At 44.2% G+C, this 21,880-nt stretch overlaps 1 protein-coding gene across 1 annotated transcript; it reads left to right on the forward strand.

Moving 5' to 3' along the window:
- Positions 1 to 3,383: 3,383 nt before the first annotated feature.
- On the forward strand, positions 3,384 to 20,986 carry LOC311307343 (sodium- and chloride-dependent GABA transporter 2-like; the record flags this gene model as incomplete). The annotated part of the gene is made up of 16 exons (XM_084436138.1): positions 3,384 to 3,495; positions 3,976 to 4,110; positions 5,867 to 6,007; positions 13,294 to 13,378; positions 13,564 to 13,696; positions 14,165 to 14,299; positions 14,557 to 14,660; positions 14,845 to 14,969; positions 15,861 to 15,973; positions 16,376 to 16,513; positions 17,894 to 17,996; positions 18,224 to 18,324; positions 18,646 to 18,816; positions 18,928 to 19,004; positions 20,406 to 20,503; positions 20,664 to 20,986. Exons 3-16 carry the CDS (start codon positions 5,908 to 5,910, stop codon positions 20,984 to 20,986), a joined length of 1,806 nt encoding a protein of 601 aa, XP_084292264.1. The 5' UTR covers positions 3,384 to 3,495; positions 3,976 to 4,110; positions 5,867 to 5,907.
- Between the last annotated feature and the right edge of the window lie 894 nt (positions 20,987 to 21,880).

Genomic DNA, 21,880 nt, shown 5'->3' on the forward strand with positions numbered 1-21,880 from the left:
TTTAACCGATCTGACCAACATGTTGAATGATCTTAATTTAGAGCTGCAAGGAAAAGACAAAACCGTGGTCAATATGATTAGCTCAGTTAATGCTTTCAAACGAAAATTGCAACATGTGTCCTCAAAACTGCAGCGCCATGATTTGGCGAACTTCCAAAACCTTGCGTCAGAGTTGGAGATGCAAAAGAAGGCTTGTGCGCAACTTGACAGTGCGCGTTTCGCAGAGCAGATTGGGACAATTGTATCAGAGTTTGACAAACGCTTTCAAGACTTTGCTGTACTCGAGCCAGTCGCTACATTTATGTGCTACCCATTTCAGGAAGATGTTGAGGTTGATTCACTCGCATCAAAAATCGCAACGCTGTTTCACCTGAACCCGTCTGGAGTGGAGGACGAGATGTTGACACTACAAGCTGACATTCAGCTGAAGGCCAGGGCTCATGGACAGTTCTGGAACTTACTCACAGAGGAAAAGTACCCAAACATGAGGAAATGTGCTACCTTCTTGACTGCATTATTTGGCTCCACTTATTTATGTGAGTCAGCCTTTTCCCACATGAAGATTATTAAGTCCAAATACCGTTCCACCATGACTGATGATCATTTGGAGGCCTGCTTGAGGATGGCTACCAGCAGCTACTGCCCGGACTATGCAACCCTGGCTGATTCCATTCAGTGCAAGTCATCAGAGTAAGGTAGGCTAATGACCAAAAATGTTGTGTTGTATTGTGCCATACGGGTTCATGCAGGTATGCAAGGTATACCAACATAAGATATACTCAGTGTATATATAAAAATATGTTTAGCATTTTTAATGTAGGTAGATCATTTGGACTTGGTCATTTTAAAAGTAGCTCCCAAGCTGAAAAGGTGTGGGCACCCCTGCTGTAGACCTATGACGGCGTAGCTTGATGTCTCCTATGGTGTTGCTTTTGACGATGGTTATATCACTTGTTTGTTTGGCAATCTATATTTAGCTTCTATTGGTGTTTACCCTGCATTGTTTACCACATCTTGTCCTGTGTATTTATGAATCAGCTTACTCTTCATGTTCATTCATTCATGTTTTCTCCATGTAAAACGCTTAAAAAAACCAAAAAGTTAGATAATCTGTTTTCTCATGCATGTCCTCGTCAAATGTGTCTATCTTTGTCCATGATCTGTTTAACAAAATAATACAAGCTTTCTAAAAGGGAATGTTCTCTTCCCTACTAACACCGTCTCGTCTCTAGTCTCGTCTTACTAACATCCCACTCGTGGGCTGTACCTTGACGTGGTGAGTGGGCTTCCAACTAAACAGGTCTTGCTTCTCTATACAAAATGTCTACTCCTGGACTATTCTGAATCCACAACATGCTGTGTTATTCAGATTGAGTTTCTGTGTGTTTTCAGATGTTGTGTAATGTTATTATTAATGTGATTGGATATTGTTTGTAAATATTGGTTTCCAATACAAATGTATGTTTTTTTACAATACAAATTTTCAAAGCCCGTTTTCTCAAAATGAGTTATTTCTCATCTTTGGGACATCTAAACCACCACTTGAGTAGCACCTACATACACCTAACTTTCCAGTTTTGTTCCAATCCATATTCTGAAGGGTTTGGCCAAGGGGGATTTTTTAAATTTCATTCATAGCCTGATTTATATAACAGTTTATCCCTAAAACATGGCGAAAATTGGTCTTTTAATGACTGTTGACAGTATTTTCTGATTTCTGAAGTGAAGAAAAGAGATATCAAAAATCCCCCTTGGACAAAGTTTTGAATAGGGATATGTGAACAAAATGAAACAAGAATTTTGAATCTGGCTTGAACCAATTAAAAAAATTGATGTACCGAAATTATGCAAATTAGCGCATATAATGCCCAATTTGCATATTAATCCATAAGATTTCCAAAAACTTGTAATACAAAAAAGATGCTCCTTACTGGGGGAGTTTGATGGTGATACCATGCATTATGAGACATTATTAATGCCTTTATAACACATTAAAGATATGGGCTTCATAGAAAGTGTTAGATAGGCTACTAATGGGTGTCTGTTACAACCTCCCCCAGATGGTAGACTAGGGATGGAGGGAGGAGTGCAACATAGCCTGCATATAAGCCCTAGGAAACCAACCGCAGTACAGGTGTGGTATGAAAACAAATGCCAAGGAAACCAACCGCAGTACAGGTGTGGTATGAAAACAAATGCCAAACTAACCACCAAAGAATCCTTAAACTATAACATATTTATTTACAACATCCAACAACATACAATAACAGCAACAAACATGAACCAGGGAGAAAACACCAACTAAACTGGGGACTAACAGAGGGTAGGAGAAGGGAGGGAGAAGGCTGTGCAAACAGGGTCACAACCAAAAAACACAGTCCTATTCTTCCCTACACCTCTAACCTAGCATATCTACTAACCTAGCATATCTACTAATCTACACACTAGCTACCTAATCTACCCGGAACCTAGCCTATCTGCTACAAAAAAAAGAGGGATGACACCCGCTCGCTTCTAACCTAGTGTATATATATAGAATGGTTACCTACGTGATGTAGTGTAAACCCCAGGGTATCTTACCTAGCCTTCTCCCTAGACGAGGCAACAACCTGGGACCACAAACGTCACGTACAGACACCAAACTCAAACAACTAGGTTAAAACAAAGTGTAACAGACTAAACAATGAACAACCAAAACTAGAAGGTAACAGAATCAAAACATCACCCCTTTTCCCTCTCCCCCACACATGTAACAAACAGCCACATATATAGGACACAGGCAGACAGGTGATTGGACGACCGGACCAGGGGCACAACGGGACACAGGTGGACTTGATTGACAGATGATTAGTGGGGCCAGATTGACGGATCACAAACACCTGGGAGGGTGGGAGAGACAAAGCAAACACACAGGGTCGTAACAGTGTCAAAGTGACCACAATTATATTGCAGTGAAGTCCAGAATATCTTATAATACAGATAATTTGAAGTAATCAAAAACAAACACCTTTAGGCATTCAAACACCTGCTTGTACCTGGGGCTGACAAATTACACGTTCCGGAACAGAGGTAGTGTCAAAAAGCAGTTGAACAGGATGTAGTGTCAAAAAGCAGTTGAACAGGATGGAGTTGAACAAATAGATAACAGGATGGAGTCAATGAGTGTGTGTTCCTAATTAAGTCAGACTGTGTTGACTTTGGGAAGAACAGCACCATTCCAACTGGAATAGCCTACAGTGGACAGACCGGCAAACACAAGAGATTGTATGGGTGAAAAGGTCTTGATAGAGGGAGGAAAAAGGACTGTTAAAGACACAGCTTTGCTTGGGACAATGAAAAAGGGATATGCAGAGAAGAAGGGAGCCGTGGGCATTCAGTTGGAGGAGAGGGGCCACTGGGGCAGTAAGGTGGAGTTTCTCCTTGCAGTAGCAGGGAATGTTGTAGGCCTGGGCAACGTCTGGAGATTTCCATACCTCTGCTACAAGAATGGTGGAGGTGAGTCCCTGGAGAATAAAGGGTAACACTATTTTGAGGAACCCCTTAGGAATAGTCTGTAGAGGCTCAAATAATTATCAATACATATTTAACTAACATTACACTAACCCTAACCTTAATATAACCAGTTGCAGTTGATAGTTTTGGTAGTGTATGTAGTTGTTGAGTGTATGTATACTCGAGCCCATCAAAGTGAATAGAGTGGTGCAGGTTTGGTTTTACACGCCATGATTAAGATACATTATACCATTTAAACTTTAGTTTGATTTAGTTCTGTTGAAGTAGGCCTACTTATGAACTGGTTGACACCACACATCCACTATTGCAGAAGATCATGGTCAATGAGCATGATGAACATGATTTGGTAGGACACAGAAGTTAAAAAGATTTATATTTGAGCTTCCATTCAGTGGAATTCACTAATGCTCCGAAATGAATATTCAACCCTTGGTTCTTAGCATCAGTCTCCTGTGTATGCAGGGGCCTTTCTGGTGCCATACCTGGTGTTTGTGGTGACCTGTGGCTTGCCCCTGTTTCTGCTGGAGACCGCAGTCGGCCAGTACACCCAAGAAGGGGGCATCACCTGCTGGAAGAAACTGTGCCCGCTGGCAGAAGGTGAGTACCTTAACACTTATCACCTACTGATATACTGTATAGCCATGTCGACAGGAGTTGGGACATTGTATTGTATCCTATTTCAGAGAGAGCTACAGGACAAAGGTTTCCTTAGACCTTTTTCTAAAAATTGAGATGGACAACTGTGGGAAGTTAAATTATTTGCTCAACTCAAACCACATGCTTGACTAAATTGCTTAAACAGATTATCTTCCATGTTTTACTGAGCAATGTATTGTGGGAAAACATTGACAAAAACAGCTGCATAGCTTCTGTGACCCCAGAGATGAATGTAGGAGATATTATCAAAAGTGAAGTCAGTGGGGTTAATCTATAAGCGTACAATAGCACTGCCTGTGTAGGGAGCGATACTTTCCCACAGAGCGACAAAGTGTGCTTCTGAAACTATGTTATGGGTTAGTATTTTTTCCTAAACTTAGGAGCCCTAGGCTTGTTTGCTCTCACGCATGCTCTTCTTGTAGTGTGTGACACGCAAGGGAAAATTAGCTTTCTGACTCATGTCATGTCTGTTAAGAAATGTTGCATGGTTTAGGTAGTTATTTGTTTGGATCCATGTTCCTATCATGATGTAATCTTTCTAACCCTCTTTGGCATTGGGTCGTCCACAGACGGTCCTCCCATCTTTGTCTCCAGTTATCCCGGTCTGCCATACACCTGGAGATCTCATCGGTGGTCTTTACTTCCGCATCCATCTTAAATATGTCCACAAATGTTTTGGTAGGAAGTCCTTGTGACTTGCGTCCACGCCATAGAGATGGCTCCCATAACACCAGCTTGCTGGCCGGAAGCTCACAGTGTCTGTAGCAATGCCAAGCCAGCCTCATTCTCCTTGCTGCTATCTTCCCACTCACCCTTGGCCTCTCTCTGTACAGATCTTCAATATTGATGTGAGTTATGACTAATGTCCAGTGCTGCACGTAGCATTCTGGTGTAGTATCTGTCCAGGAGATCCTCCTACCTTCCCGGAATTGCCTGCCTCAGTGCGTATCCAGGACTATTATAAAGAGAAAGGGTGCAAGGGTGTCTCCTTATAACACTGCCGCCATGAAGTCAAAGTCCTCGTTGTTGCCTTCCGGCATCACAATCCTTGCCCTTGTGTTTGAATTCATTGTCCCTATGGCCCGAAGTAAATTGCAGGGAATATCATAGGCCCTAAGGATTTTCATCATGATGCCACTGTGTATTGAGTCAAATGCCCTTTTGAAATCCATAAAACAGCACCGCTCAGGAATTTTGCTCCATTATGAAGGCAAAATAAATATAAAAAAATCCTCCCCTACTGAAATCTAGAAGAAAGGAAGACTAAGACTGTCATTTTCTCCTTCACCTCCTTGATGATCCTCCTTAGGGCCAAGATCTGAGTTACTGTGGACCTCCCCTCTTGAAAGCCATTCTGGTTCTCTCTCTCTCAAGTGTGCGTTGATGGCGCACCGCAGCCTGCTAAGTATCATGCGGTTGTACATCTTTGCAATGATACAGGTCAGGCTGATGCCGCGGTAGTTGTCCAGCTTTGAGAGATTTCTGGATTTAGGCACTGGGATGATGTTGGAGAGAAACCATATATCAAGCTGGTTATTTTTCATTAGGGCATATATTTATTTCAAATGACTTGTACAAACAACAAATTCATGATTTAACATGCCATTCAACAAACAAAATACACACATACAGTACATACATACTGTACATACATACCTGTAGAAAATATTTTTATGATTATGCACTTCTTCCCAAGGTATCGGCTATGCGGGGCAGGTGATTCTCCTGTACAGCTGTATGTGTTACATCATCATCCTGGCCTGGGCACTGTTCTACCTGGTCTTCTCCTTCAGCCCACAGCTGCCCTGGGCCAGCTGCACCAATCACTGGAACACTGGTAAATCAGAATCAGCGTTAGGACTCACTCAATGTTTCAACAAGCTAGCGATATCTACCTGATTTAGTTTATCAAAAATATCACCCGCACTAATAAAATGATAATTAAAGGCATTACAAATGCACCCCTTGTCAATTAGGGGACCAGACTCAGACAGTAGCTGCTGTGGAAGTGCTGGGGCAGGGTTATTCTTCATTGCCTTTGTTTTCCAAAATCAGAATCATCCAGATCAGGATCAAAAAAGAGGGGCACACTGTCCAAATCTTTCCTATTTAAACCAATCAGGAAGCCCTGAGAGTCTAAATTCTTAAAATTCCATTTAGAAAGGATATGCGGCTTTGCTCTAGGTAATTTAACATTCCTAATGCAGACAATAGGACAGTGATCACTAAAGTATTGAGGGAGGACTCCAGTTGAGGAATATTTCTGAGGTGTATTGGAAGGAAAAATGTCAATCAGGGTGGATTTTCAGTTACATTTCACATTAGGACATGTTGGTTTAGTTATGAGATGGGTCAAATTTAAGTTATTGCACAAATCCTTGAAACTATCCGAGATTGGTTTTCCCCAATCCAGATTAAAATCACACATGAATCAACAGTTCCGTAGCTGTATAGTAAGTAAGTAAGTAAGTTTTATTTATATAGCGCTTTCACAGCACGAATGCACAAAGCGCTTTACAATACAAATAACACATAAAAAGGAAGAAAGAGCGACATACAAAATGCAATACATACAAAATACAAGGCAATAGGAACACAATTAAGTTGTCAATAGCACAGGGAAGGGCTGAAGGGGTCTATAGGGCCGTATCACAGTCACCTGACCATTTGTCCCCAGGTTTACCGAAAGCACCAGGCAACTCTTTAGGAACAGAGGTTGAGGAAAGTACAGCTACTGAAAAACGGGATTTAACATAGATGGCCACACCACACACACACCTTTGTCTTTTCTATCTACTGTACAGTAAATGACAAAAATATTAGGATTTGCCTATGCGATTAAACTCTTAACAACGTCCATTTTAGGGACCAGACTTTCATTTAAGTGTATCGCCCTAAGTCCATCTCTGGATTTTTTAAAAATAATGTAGACTCTAGGGGAGGACACTCTGAAACAGTGGATACTGTTAGGATTTGAGGCTGGTGGAGGTAGGACCCAATAGCAGACAGCAGGCAGGCAGCACAGGTTCAAAATATAGGTTTTAATGTCCAAAAACAAACAGGGGAGCACCGGGAGGAAACACTAACATTAACAATGAACTGACAGACAACTAAGGAAACAGGAGGGCATATATACTCTGGGAGAACAATCAAGGAACAACGTACAGGTGTGCAACAAGACACAGGTGCACACAATCACCCAGACAAGGACATGGAGGGATTCCAACAAGACACCAACACAAGGACAGAGGAACAAGGACACAAGGGAAGGGAACAGGGAACGAGGCTGGGACAGGGAATTGGACAGGGCAGAACCTAGAGTGGGGAGCTAGAGGGCCAGGAGTGGAGGGACTGGAGTGATGTGGGACTAGTGAGGGGACAGGTGTCTAGAGCAGGGGCAGGGAGGACGCAAACGAACATAGAAGACAAGACAACGAACATAAGACCAAACACATGGAGACAGAACAAAACAGGTGGCAATGTGACCAATGAGTACAAAAGTCTCTAGGGGTAGTGCAGGGGCAGTCACTGGGAGGGGAGGTGCTCAGGGTCCAGGAAGGTCCAGGGGGCACAGGAGCTCAGGGTGAGGAATCCAGGCCGGGAACAGAGGATGAGCAGGGCGAACCAGGGGTCTGGGGCAGGAGCAAGGGTCTGGACCGGGAGCAGGGGGTGAGCAGGGCGAACCAGGGGTCCGGTGGCAGGGGCGAGGGTCTGGACCGGGAGCAGAAGGCAAGCAGAACGAACCAGGGGTCCGGGGCAGGGGTGAGGGTCTGGACCGGGAGCAGGAGGCGAGCAGAACGAACCAGGGGTCCGGGGCAGGGGCGAGGGTCTGGACCGTGAGCGAGCAGAGTGGACCAGGGGTCCGGAGCGAACCAGGGGTCCGGGGCAGGGATGAGGGTCCAGACTGGGAGCAGGGGGTGAGCCGGGGCGGACCCGGCCCGAACCATAACAGATACAACTTAACTACAATAAGTTTATATGCACAGATATCACATTGTTTATGGATATCCCCTTTGGTCTATGAGTGGATCTGTGCATTCTTAGATGCGGGGGTGCATAGTACATTCCTGTGGAGTTAATCCTGGGACGGGTGAGAGGTGTGGAAAGGGTGAGGGGTGAACTGTATGTTGCCGGGTCGTAAGGAGGGTGTGCCCGGAGGGAGAGTTTCTCCCAGCTCCTACATTCCACAGACCACTACAGTGATTGTGGTCAGGGGGCTGTTCACTTGAAATGCTATATCTATTTTGCAACAGAAAGGGGTGTGTCTTATGAACAAAAGAGGACACACCTCCCGCTGTGCTTTCTCCTGACAATTTTCTGCCAGGGCTCAGCTTGGTGTGACATGGAGCTGACTGGCATTTTGGGTATAGCACCCAGATGGGGCCAGGGGTCTTCAGCCAGGGCCAGGTTAGTATCCTGGTGAGGGACAGTATTGTCCAGTTCTCCAGCAGGTGCATCTCGAACAGCATCCAAGGTGATCCACGAATCGACGGTTACGTATTGTAACTCTAGTGGAGCGAAGCCCAACAAGGCAAGCTTCTATTGGCTTGTGAAACCTAGCCAGCTACAATTAACTGAAGAAAAATACACGCACCTGTGTCCAACCAGGTCTGGTGCACCACTGTATAATAAACAATACAGTAGGTAACCTTTGTTCTATCGCTTTGTCGCTCCACTCATAGAACTAGAGTTACAATACGTAACAGATGTTCTACTTCGTGGAGCTCCGCCCCACAGGGCAACCTCCTATTGGCATAAGCAGTAGCACTCTTTCTGGACCCGTTAACAAAACTGGCCAGCCAGGACACAAGCCAGTGCTCCAAGGTGAGACCATACCAAACGTAGGCCCAACCCAAGCACTGGCCCTTACCCGCTGCACTCAACACCCCACAGCAGGTTGTTTCTGCTTGTTCCGCTGTCGTTGCCTGCTCATGGTCTTGACAGCAGCCGCCAAGGCATAAAGACATGCCAGCACACCGTGTCTCCCCGGAGTGGCCAGGTGATGAGCGAGGAGGAGCTGGTCTTGCTCCTGGCTGCGCCATTGCTCCAAGATGTTAGACACAGCCGAACCAAACAACCCCGCTTTGCTCACTGGTGAATTGAGGAGAAAGCCTTTGTTCTCCTCTCGTAGACCGGTCAAAGATAGCCACAGATGACACTGCTCGATGACAGAAGAGGCCATCACTCCCCCCAGGCAGGAGGCGGAGATTCTCACAAGCTGGGCGACAGCCCCTGTGGCTTCAGCCATCTCCGCTCCGCTTGCAAGAAAGAAGGGGCCTGATCCTTAGCCAGCTGGCTGATGTAGATGGCTAGCATGGCAATGGACGAGGTGGCAGCAACAGCCTGCGCCACCAGCGTGTATCTCTTATCCGCCAAGGACAGAATGGTCTTGTCCTTGGGGTTGGACATAAGCGGTTTTCTGCCTGAACCCCAGGTGGAGGAGCTGGGCACCACGATGGCGGCGATGTCAGGTTCCAGTGGCAGAGAGCCAGCCTTCATCACGTCACTCCAGCAAGCAGCTCTCATAGCTCTCGCAAAGGGACGTAGCAGAGCTCTCAGTGTAGCAGGCTGGGCCCATTCTGCCTCCACGAGTGTCTCCAGGTCAGGCATCGCCGGGAGGAGACAAGGTGCAGGCTTGGAGGACATCCCATAGCAGACAGAGCTCCAGAGAGGCAGCCCGGTCACAGCTACAGCCTCCAGGGAGGGAACATGATGATGCAGGGCTCTCTCCAGCAGCTTGGGAAGGTTGCGGTCATAGGACCCATGCCCGGGCCTACTGGAGGAAGAACCACTCGCAGCTGGGGCTTCTGAGGCTGAATCTTTGTCTGCCTCAAAGCCATCGTCTTCTTCATCAGACGGTGGGAGGGACAGCATTGGCGCCGGCTGTTGGAGGAGCATGCCAATGTCATCACCCCCAACTGAGCTGCCCTCTGCAGGTACAGGATCTTCGTTCCACGGCAGCTGTGGTGGCAGACACTCGAAGAAGTAAGCTTGGAGGAGCCTCTCCATAGGCTCAAGAAGAGTGCAGGCCTGGCAGTCAGGAGACGACACCAGACCCGCCGTGGCGTGCTGCAGCTCCATGCTGAGGAAGCAGAGTGGATGTCTGTTGAGGGTGCCGCAACCGCAGAATCTCTCAGGTAGACTAGGTAGCGGATTCCCGAGGGACGTCGCCGGCTCCACGGTGAGTCGCTGCTTACTTCTCAGTCTTATTGCGAGCTGAAAGTTTTGGGGAGCAGTTGTGCAGGCGCAGCCTGCTTATACAGTGGTGCACCGGACATGGTTGGAGACAGGTGTGTGTACAGTATGGGTTTGTATTCTTCAGTTAATTGTAGCTGGCTAGGTTTCCCAAACCAATAGGAGCTTGCCCTGTGGGGCGGAGCTCCACAAAATAGAACGATGAGTTGTTTATCCACTTTGATTTGATGGAGGATGGCTATTCTACCTTCCAGCTTGGCGATTTTCTGTCTCATGTGGAGGCAGCCAACGCATCCTGGTGGTGAGGACGGCATTATAGGATCAGATGCAGGTCGCTGGGAAGAGAGGAGCAGCTATGGCCAGTACAAGAGCAGTGAGAGAAATGTCTCCATAAACTACAAAACAGAAGATGAGGACAAGTCTATATTTTTCAAAACAGGGTGCACCAAAACGCAATGGTTGCCTTCTGTGGCGCCCCATCTTGGTACTGTATATATAAATGTGGAAGCAGCTCACAATTTAAACTCACTGGAACACTGGCAAACGGGGTACCTGTTCACCATTTAAAACTCAATTGATCTAATATTCCACAGCTTGATACATTGTTTGTGATCGTGATAACTGTTAGAGAATAAGGGAATATCATCTTTATCTCCGCCCCAGTGACAGCCCAGGGCGAGAGGTTGTTTTCGGTGGCATGCGTGTGTGTGTGTTTTTGTTAGCAGGATTACGCAAAAACTACTGGACTCTGTGGAAGGGTCTAGTATGGTCCAACGTAGAATCCATCAAATTTTGGAGCAGATCCGAAGCACGGGTCGGGTCCATGGACCACCCAAACACAGCCGGCTATTCATCTACATTCATTTTTTGAACGAAGTGAGCTCGCTGTGTGGGGGTGCTAGAGACACGGGGTTTGGACTGGGGTGTGCGGAGGGAGGGCCGCCCATTCACCTCCAATCATTTTTCCTCCGCCCCAGTGAATCACGAGCCCTCTGAACACGGCCTGGATGGCCATTCACCTCATTTTTTGGACTAGGATTACACAAAAACTACAAGACTGCTTTTCATGAAACTCAGTGGAGGCATGTACTGTAGCATGGGCAAATTTAGAACCCATTCAATTTTGGTGTGCACGGGGCCACGAACTGCATTCAGGGTCTGAAGAATCTCGGGAGAAATGTCTCTAACATCTGTATTACTGCTATGTATTTGATTTCATGTGTTTGTTTGTTTTCACGTGGACACTGTGTAGTCGATAGAGTGAGGGAGACAGCTGATGCTGCTGCTGCTGCTGTGGCCGTTCGGGGTAGTGGGTGTCAAGAGGTCACACTTAGGCCACAGGGGGGGCCTCTCCTCTGGGATATTAATGACACATCTCTATGGGACACTATAACCAGACACAACATAGACTGACAACCAATGGTGATTAAGACATCATGTTAGGGTGACAGGTGACACATCTGTATGGTCACTCCTCCACCAATCTAGCTTCACTAGGCCCTAAACGGGCAGGCCTAGGCGTGTGGGGTGGCCCGAGAGAGCACTATTTAACGTCTCAACCAAACCTTGAGACTTCGATTTGGAAACGGTAGGCGACTCAGCCGGACAAATTTGCTGCTCCCAGCAGTCAGACACGCTGATAACACCATGCGGGGAGGGAAGTCTAAGGCCTTGACTTCGCACCGCAGCCAGCAGAGAAGAAGGGAGAGAGAGAGACTATGGAAACATCCGAGTGTTCCATGTAATTATATCTTTGTACAATAAATCTATCATCTGTCGCCACGTCCAATCCCGTGTTGGGTGATTTCATCAATGACTATCACAACAAGAAGGCTATTAACATCGTGGTTCATAATTAGATGGTGCTGCAACTTTTATTAAAGGAGTAGTAAAGGGAAAATGCATGTTTAGCCCTGTTTTAAGGTTACTTATGATCATATACAATGGTTCAGATCAAAACGTTGACAAAGCTAGCATTTTCGAGAAAGTTGATAATTGCTCTACCACCGTTTTGGTCATACAATGGATGTGGATGGGCATCTTGAAAAATCATTCAAAAACATGTTAAACTCTCAATTTCAAAGACAAGAAGCTCACCGAGGGTGTAATTGGTGTCCGTTGGTGTTCTGACATCAAATTTGCCGCAAAGTATGAATCCTGTAGGGTTTTATTGATCATTTTATGAATTCCATTGACTTGTATTGAAGCGACCGTTGTAAATGTGTAGATCAATCCGCAGAGGGGATTCAGGAAGTGGAACTACTTACGGTAGCTATTGTTATTGTTTATGTTGCTAGGCTACCTAGTTTGCCGAAGTTTACACACGTATGTTCTGCGACTAAATAGTTCTATGCTAAATATTTAAAAAAGCCTTTCCAGATGAACTAGAATCTTACTTTATGGCGAATTATATGTCAGAACGCCAACTAACACCTAGATGAGTTTCTTGTCTTTGAAATCGTTCTCGTAAAGAGTTTAACATGTTTTTGAATGATTTTTCAAGATGCCCATCCACATCCATTGTATGACCAAAACGGTGGTAGAGCAATTATCAACTTTCTCGAGAATGCTAGCTTTGTCAACGTTTTGATCTGAACCATTGTATATGATCATAAGTAACCTTAAAACAGGGCTAAACATGCATTTTCTCTTTACTACTCCTTTAAGGCTTACAAAAAAAATACACAACGCAGAGCAACAGAAGAAAAAACCCTCAAAAGCCAACAGGTCTCTGCTCTCTGAGCACCATTTCTAGTTAATTGTATGATTTTGGTTACTTAGACTCTGCTCCACTATGCAGGTGCACTTTACATTTAGACAATGCATGCTACATGTTCTATATTATGATCAACTGGCTACATATTAATTTATAAATGGAACTCACTGTATCGCAAGCAAGAACCAATGCATTGTCTTTTATCATATCAGATGACTGTGTGGACTTCTCGCGAAATCTGTCGTTCAACTGGACATACCAGGCCAACTCAACCTCCGCTGCCACCGAATTCTGGGAGTAGGTTCATGAACATTCTTCACTCTTCCAGTTTGGGAAAACACCTCAAAATTTTCCAAATGCAAGTTTTGATGTGCCATCTCAAATGCTTATTGTAATAACCAAGTTATCAATAGCCTATATTTTTTTATTCTGTGGTGGGCCTGCCTATAGCAATATTCAGTGTGATTTCTCTTCCTGTCCAGGCAGCGCGTGCTGGCCATCTCGGGGGGGATTGAGGAAATAGGCAGTGTCCGGTGGGAGATCCTACTCTGTCTCATCACTATGTGGGTCATCTGCTACTTTTGTATCTGGAAAGGAGTTAAATCTACAGGAAAGGTGTGTATTTGTGTGTATGTGTGTGTGTGTGTGTGTGTGCGTGTGCGTTGTGGCACCCCGAGAGCTCAGCCCCGCCCCTTCAGACCTCTAGGACAGGTAATTGACGGTCGTTATGTCAGATCCCCAGTCGCCGGGGACACTAGATGCGGCTTATCAGCAAACGAGCTGGGGAGCCTTCAAAAGAGAGGACCCAGGACCTTGGAGTCGGCTTTTTGGTAGAGAGGACCTAGAGGCTCCCGGATGGCTGTGCCGCTAACCCATACCGCGTCCAGGAAGGAACCCCAGTGATATTGTTTTCCCCTTAAAGCTGTTGAGGCAGTTTCTGTTAACCTTTTTGTGAATAAACACCCTTGGAAGGGCTGTTAACCCGGCTGTTTTGTCTGGACATTCACTGCTTTCAGGGCAGCCACCAGGGTGTTCTCTCCGGGTACCACAGCGTGTGTGTCAATTCTAACGGCCTCTCTCCAGGTGGTGTACTTCACAGCAACTTTCCCCTATGTGATGCTGTTGATCCTGTTGGTTCGAGGTCTCACTCTGCCTGGGGCTCTACAGGGGGTGATGTTCTACCTCTACCCTGAGCCCTCACGGCTCTCTGACCCTCAGGTACACACAACTGGTCACGTGATACAGTAGCACCAGAAATACGACATTAGAGCAGCCTGTCAGAAGAAATCTGTGACCAGTAAAAATATTGAAGTCTCTAAAAGATCAAGAACTCATCAAGTATAAGCTAAGTGAAATGTAAATTAGAAAAGCTGTATGCATAATATGTCAAATTATTTCTGTCTCTCATTGTTGAATCCAGTGGGCATTGCAGAGAGGTAGTGTATCAGGCTCTCATCACTGTGCTGTGTGTGCAGGTTTGGATGGAGGCTGGGTCCCAGATCTTCTTCTCCTACAGTATTGGTGTGGGATCCTTAATGGTACTGGGCAGCTACAACACCTACAACAACAACTGCTACAAGTATGTCAGCATTGTGTGCCTTTTTTTTAATAGGAATCAGAAATGATAGATATGAGACTTTGACTGGTTCATTGTTTGGTAGATTTTGAATACATAGTGTTTGTTGTGAGAGTGGAGTGCAGAAAGTCAGTCACCTGTGCATCTATTTTTGGCTGAGTATGTGTACTGTGTTTGTGTTTTCAAGAGACTGCCTGTGCCTGTGTTTGCTGAACAGTGCTACTAGCATTGTGGCTGGCTTTGCGGTCTTCTCAGTGCTGGGGTTCATGTCTCATCAACAGGGCGTCCCCATCAAGGAAGTGGCCGAGTCAGGTATTGCACCCAAAAAGTAGCTGTTTATTCAATTAATGAAACTAAACATCTTTACTATTCCAGGAAATCTACTTGCCTGCACATATGCATGTCTGTGACGTGATTATCTCGACAACTGGCCACTGTATGAAGTTGATATGAGGCAGGTGTATTGCTCAGGACCCAAGTGTGTGTGAAGTTGTTTGGATCAGCGGCCCTGCAAAAAATCTGCTCATTTCGGCCCGTTCCCAGAAAGCCTGCTGCCAATAGACACCAGGACCCAGTTTGTAACTCTGTTCTCAAGCCGAGCTAGGGCAGGACTCACAAAAGACCTGCAGCACCACTAGAATGGAACTCACTTCTCTGCCTACCATCACTATAGGAGAGTGGGTAGAATGTGGGCACTAGTCCGGTTATCTCGCTAAATCATGTTGCGCTCATGGCTTTTGTTTTTATAATGATCGACACACACAAGACCTGGAGCGGAGTCACTGTAGGACAGTGGGTAGAATCTGGCCACTACTCCTGTTATTTCGCTACAGTAGGCTACATCATGTTGTGCTACCTGGAATGCACGCACATGGTTTATAATGATCAAGTAAAAATTGAGGTAGAAATATGAAAATGGCTTTTTTTTTTAACCAGGACTATTTTGATGGATGAAATGCATATAAATGGAAACTACTGCCAGCTGCTATAACAAAACAAAAAACAAACAAACAATCGGGATAATGCATTTTCATGTACTCCATTACACTTGCATGATTATTTTTTTCATATTTGCACCTCAAGGGCATGTGCAGAATGGGCACGGGACCCAACAGGTACTGCACAATAGTTTAACAAAGACCACCACTTAGGTAAAGATTAATCAAATACAGTGGCTGATATCACCTTTAATTTGACTCTCAGGCCCTGGGCTGGCTTTTATAGCCTATCCCCAAGCTGTAGCCATGATGCCCGTGCCCCAGCTATGGGCAGTCTGCTTCTTCATCATGATCATCCTTCTAGGTCTGGATACACAGGTATGATACAACACACTGCACACACACATACGGTACAGTCACCCTGGAAGAGTAAGATGCTACACACTACCAAACTGTGATATGATACATATCATTGTGATATGGAGGGCGGCTGTGGCTCAGGATGTAAGAAACTGAACCCCAGATTGCTCCCAATGATCAGGCTGGCGGCTTGCATGGCAGCTGGCCGCCATTGGTGTGTGAATGGGTGAATGAGAGGCCGTTGTAAAGCGCTTTGAATAAAAGCGCTATATAAGTCCAGTTCATTTACCATTTGATATGTTATTATTCTTAACAAAGGGAACCTGGAAATCACAACATTTCATACATTGTTCTCAATACTGTGGGCATAGGGTAGTTTAGTTATGACTCTATGCATGTACTGTACCCTATGTTCCCCAGTTTGTTTGCATGGAGGTGGTGATGACTTCGATCACAGACCTGTTTCCCACCGTGCTGCGCAGAGCCAGGCGCAGAGAAATACTCCTCCTCCTCTTCTGCTCCACCTGCTTCCTCTGCCAGCTCATCATGGTCACAGAGGTGTGTGTGTGTGTGTGTGTGAGAGAGAGAGAATTTGCTAACACTTTCTATAAAGCCCATGTCTACAATACATTATAAACATACTTATAATGCATTATAATCTGCTCATAGCACTGTATAATTTTAGTTACAAGCATTCGGAAATATTCATAATGTTTTATAAAAAGAATCAACACATTATAAAGCATTTTATAATTACTTGTATAAGGTCAAGTGTCATAATACTTCATAATTGCTAGTCACTCACAGGCATTTTCCTAAAGGATTATAGTGCATTATAATTCTCATAGCTGTAATACAGTATAATCATTTTAGAATGCATTATAATCACTGGTCTAATAAATGATGATGTAATTATACAGTAAATTACTTTAAGTGGTCATTGTGTGCTTTAAATAAAGTAAGGCAAATCCCTGTGGTATAGACAGATATACATTACAAGCTGGTTATAAGTCAATATAAGTGGTCATTGTGTGCTCTAAAGGTGCTCTGTTCAATTTACTGCACTTTTTGTAAAAAAAAAATCCAATATATGCAATAAATAGGTCCAGGGGAGTCATGACTCTCTGTACAGAAAATATAGCCAACGGTGTAGTGCCTGTGGAGCAAATGCAGAATTTCTTTTTATTATGAGTGAAGCCGGCCTGGCGCTGAGCCCCACCCCCTGAACCGCACCGTATGGAATGAAAACGCCCACTTGTTTATATCTGATACGCTGCACTACTGCCCCATCTAGTGACCAAAAAAATTTAACTGAGCACCTTTAAGTAAAGTGAAAAAAATATCAGAGGTAGGTTAGTAGGCTATTCATTATAATGAGGGTGAATATCATGTTTTTTTTCACTTTACGTAATGCATAAAATGACCGCTTAGAGTAACTTATAATTTATATGCATTATTAAATGATTATAATGTATTATAACTATGAGAATTATAATACATTATGATCCTTGAGGAAAAAATAACAGTGAGTGACAAGCAATTATGAAGTTTCATGACACTTGACCTTATGTCATTATAAAATGCTTTATAATGTGTTAGGATTCTTTTTATGAAGCATTATGAATATTTAGGAGTGCAAATAACTATAATTATATTGTGTTATAAGCAGATTATGACGCATTGTAAGTATGTTTATAATGCGTTATAGACATGGACTTCACAGAAAGTGTTACCGAGAATAGACAGTGAAGTGAAACATTAAGATGATAACAATCTAGGACTTCTAAAGGCTATGCAGAGCATATTGTCACCACGGAAAGTGTGACATGAGAGGGGGGAGGTTACTGCTACTGTGTGTGTGTATGTGTGACCAACTGTAGTTTTGAACCCCCAGTCATCTGTGTACTATTATTACAATCTCTTTTCTCTTGTTCTCAGGGTGGTATGTACGTGTTCCAGCTCTTTGACTACTACGCCTGTAACGGAACATGCCTGCTTTTCCTCTCTGTGTTCGAGTCCCTAGCTCTGGGATGGATATTTGGTGAGTCCGAGAGGTCAGCCAATCCTGAATAAATTATGTATTGCTTATGTTGTTATGTACTGCTTGTTTTAGATAGGTCTAGGGTCTAGAGGTCAAAACTCCAGTCATATTTCTCCAATTAGTCAGTTTCGTCAGGTTCTGAACAGGATATTAGTCAAACTGAAACCATTGCGCAAAGATCCATCCATCCATCCATCCATCATCCCTCCATCCCTCCCTCCCTCCAGGGGCCGAGAGGGTGTGTGTTATCATAGAGGACATGACAGGAGTGAGACCAAACTCCTTCTTCAAGCTCTGCTGGCTCTACCTCACCCCACTAGTCTCACTGGTGAGTAATTGTAGAAGCTTTGTTTGAAAAGTAATGAAAATATTGTCATTATATCAATGCAGATATCAATTACATTATAATGTGTGCTAATTACGTTTGAAAAGTATTAAATGATCAGCACTTAAGTCACACCATTCCAAGCTCACTTATAGGGCTTCATTTCCCACCCACAAAGTCGGGGAGGGACTCATGTATAGCCTACATAATTCAAGTCCAGTAGGTGGCAGCAATGTGGAGCAAAAACCCTATTGCATTACTTAATAATAATACCTCCACAGTTCCATTGGATTAATATGTGCGATATACCTTCCTGTCTCCCAGGTGTCATTCATCTACTCCTTAGTAGAGTACCAGCCCCTGACCTTCAACCGCTGGTATGTGTATCCAACCTGGGGTTACATGATGGGCTGGCTGATGGCCCTATCCTCCATACTGCTGGTGCCTGGGTGGGCTCTTCTCTGTCTCGTGTCCGGCCCCGGAACCCTCACAGAGGTGGGGAGGAGCAGGGGCCATATGGGGGAGGCTGGGGGGAACATTCACAATAAAGCAATATATGACTTTTGTGACTTTCTGATAGAGCCTCTTCTCCCTCACGCTCCACAGCGTTTCCGGGGTCTGTGTCAGCCTGACCCTGACCTCCCACTGACCCGGAAGAGGAAGGCTGAGCTCCAGCAGATGATGTCAGGAGCAGAAATGGATGTGCTCAACTAAACACTGATGTCAAAAAATGTCTAATCATTTATCTTGTTGATGTATTGGAAACCACAATCTTATGAGAGTTCACAAAAGTTGGCCACTGACAAATTGTTGGGTATCGTCCTTATTAGTGATGTCATGTACATTTCACATGTACAGGATTTCACATGTAGCCTACAGGTGCACCTCAGAAAATTTGAATATTGTGAAAAAGTCCATTATTTCCGTAATTTAATTCAAACAGTGAAACTTTCATGTATTCTATATCCATTTCACAAAGTGAAATATTTCAAGCCTTTTTTGTTTTAATCTTTATGGTGGTAAAGTAGGCTATGTTCATTTATACACTCAATACTTGGTTGGGGTCTCTTTTGAACAAATTACTGCATCAACATGGAGCGTGGCATGGAGGCAATCAGTCTTGAAATATTTCACTACATGTGTAATGAATCTATAATATATGAGTTTCACTTTTTGAATTAAATTACGGAAAATAATGAGCTTTACACAATATTCAAATTTTCTGAGATGCACCTGTATTTAGCGAAATTATTTTGTAAATTTGGCAAGTGTATTTCATAAAGTCATTGATACTATTTATGTCCCTCTGTCCAGCTGTGTTTATTTCACAATAATTATTTTATCATGCATATAATGTCCATGACATTTACAGCTAGAAATTGTTTGCACTGTGTAATAAGTGAATATTGCAAATTGAAGACCACGGAGTCCTGAACATTATGGAGTGGAAAGGCAATCGTCATTATGCGTGGGAGCGCACTTTATATTTATAAGAGACAATGATTGTCCAAATAAATACACAGGTCCTTGTGGGAGCACTAATATCTCAGAAAATGTGTAAACCTGTTGGCTATGTTCACTCATACCCACTGCCATCATCTGAATTTTGTGTTAGTCTACAAACCTGTGCCTGCAGATAGGATTCTGTCAAACAGATTAGAGACAGTGCAAACAGATTAGAGACAGTGCAATATTAGGTGGTGTTTATGCACATACTCCAAAAAGGGCATTGAGGGGGCTTTGCCTCTACACCATGGACTTGATCTACAGTGAGGGAAATAATTATTTGATCTCCTGCTGATTTTGTATGTTTGCCCACTGACAAAGAAATGATCAGTCTATAATTTTAATGATAGGTTTATTTTAAGAGTGAGCGACAGAATAACAAAAAAAATCCAGAAAAGCACATTTCAAAAAAGTTATGTAAATTGATTTGCATTTGATCGAGTAAAATAAGTATTTGATCCCCTATCAACCAGCAAGATTTCTGGCTCCCACAGACTGGTTATGTCCACGAGGCACACAAATTAGTCCTCTCCCTTTAACAGAGTGCTCCTAATCTCAGCTCTTTACCTGTATAAAAGACACCTGTCCACCAAAGAGCTCTCCAAGGATGTCAGGGACAAGATTGTAGATCTCTACAAGGCTGGAATGGGCTACAAGACCATCGCCAAGCAGCTTGGTGTGATTATTTGCAAATGGAAGAAACCAAATAACTGTCAATCTCCCTCGGTCTGGGGCTCCACGCAAGATCTTGCCTCGTTGAGTTTCAATGATCATGAGAATGGTGAGGAATCAGCCCAGAACTACATGGGAGGATCTTGTCAATGATCTCAAGGCAGCTGGGACCACAGTCACCAAGAAAACAATTGATAACACACCACGCTGTAATGGATTGAAATCCTGCAGCGCCCGCAAGGTCCCCCTGCTCAGGAAAGCACATGTACAGACCTGTCTGAGGTTTGCCAATGAACATCTGAATGATTCAGAGGACTGGGTGAAAGTGTTGTGGTCAGATGAGACAAAAATCAAGCTCTTTGGCGTCAACTCAGCTCGCCGTGTTTGGAGGAGGAGGAATGCTGACTATGACCCCAAGAACACCATCCCCACCGTCAAACATGTTTTGGGAGTGTTTTTGTGCGTGGCTGTAAGCCAGCGCACCTAGTATACATTACAGCATGATGTACTACTACTTACCAGAACTCACAAGTGCATCTTCTTTCTAAAACAAGTGACTAAGAGCATAATCTAGTGCTAAAGGCAAAGTGCAAGAATAGCAATCTAAAGTACAGTGCAATACAATACAATACGTGCTTAGGAGGGAGGATTGTTGTTCCTCAGTCACTGAGACCCGAGATGCTGAAAAGGTTGCACGAGGGGCACCTCGGTATGGAAAAATCAGTGGTTTATTGGCCAGGAATCAATGCAGACATCGACAGGATGGTCTCAAGCTGTGAGACCTGTGTGAAGTAGCACTCAAAACAGCCAAAAGAGCTCATGGCAATCACAGACTTACCAGACGAGCCATGGCAGAAAGTTGGGACCTCTTCCACCTGGGACGAAATAATTACCTGCTGGAGATTGACTATCTGTCAAACAACTCAGAGATATTGCTGCTTATGAACATGTACTTATGTAGAGACACATGAAGGCCATCTTTGCAAGAACCCCCCAGATCGTCTACAGTGACATGCTATAGCTGCAGTTTCAGACCTTCGTAGAAGACTGACTTTCGACGTGACTTCAAGCCTTCTGTATGCCCAGTCGAACGGTAAAGCAGAAAAAAGGAAGACCAAAAGAAAGACCAAAAGAAATACAAAGAGGTGAAACAAAAGCATCTGTGGAAGAGACAAAACGTAAACTACAGTACAGTATGACAAGTCATCGAGAAGCCTAGTGCCACTGGCAAGCCATGACACAGTGAGACTCGAAAATTCCAACAATTGGAGTAAGAAAGCCACTGTTCTGGAGGAAGTAAGTCTGAGATCCTACACCATCAGAGCAGAGGATGGTCACATCCTGGAGAAATCAAAAAAAAAAAATCAAAGGAGTTTTCTGA

Source organism: Borostomias antarcticus, assembly GCF_949987555.1.
Source record: "Borostomias antarcticus genome assembly, chromosome: 1".
Classification (NCBI taxonomy): Eukaryota; Metazoa; Chordata; class Actinopteri; order Stomiiformes; family Stomiidae; genus Borostomias; species Borostomias antarcticus.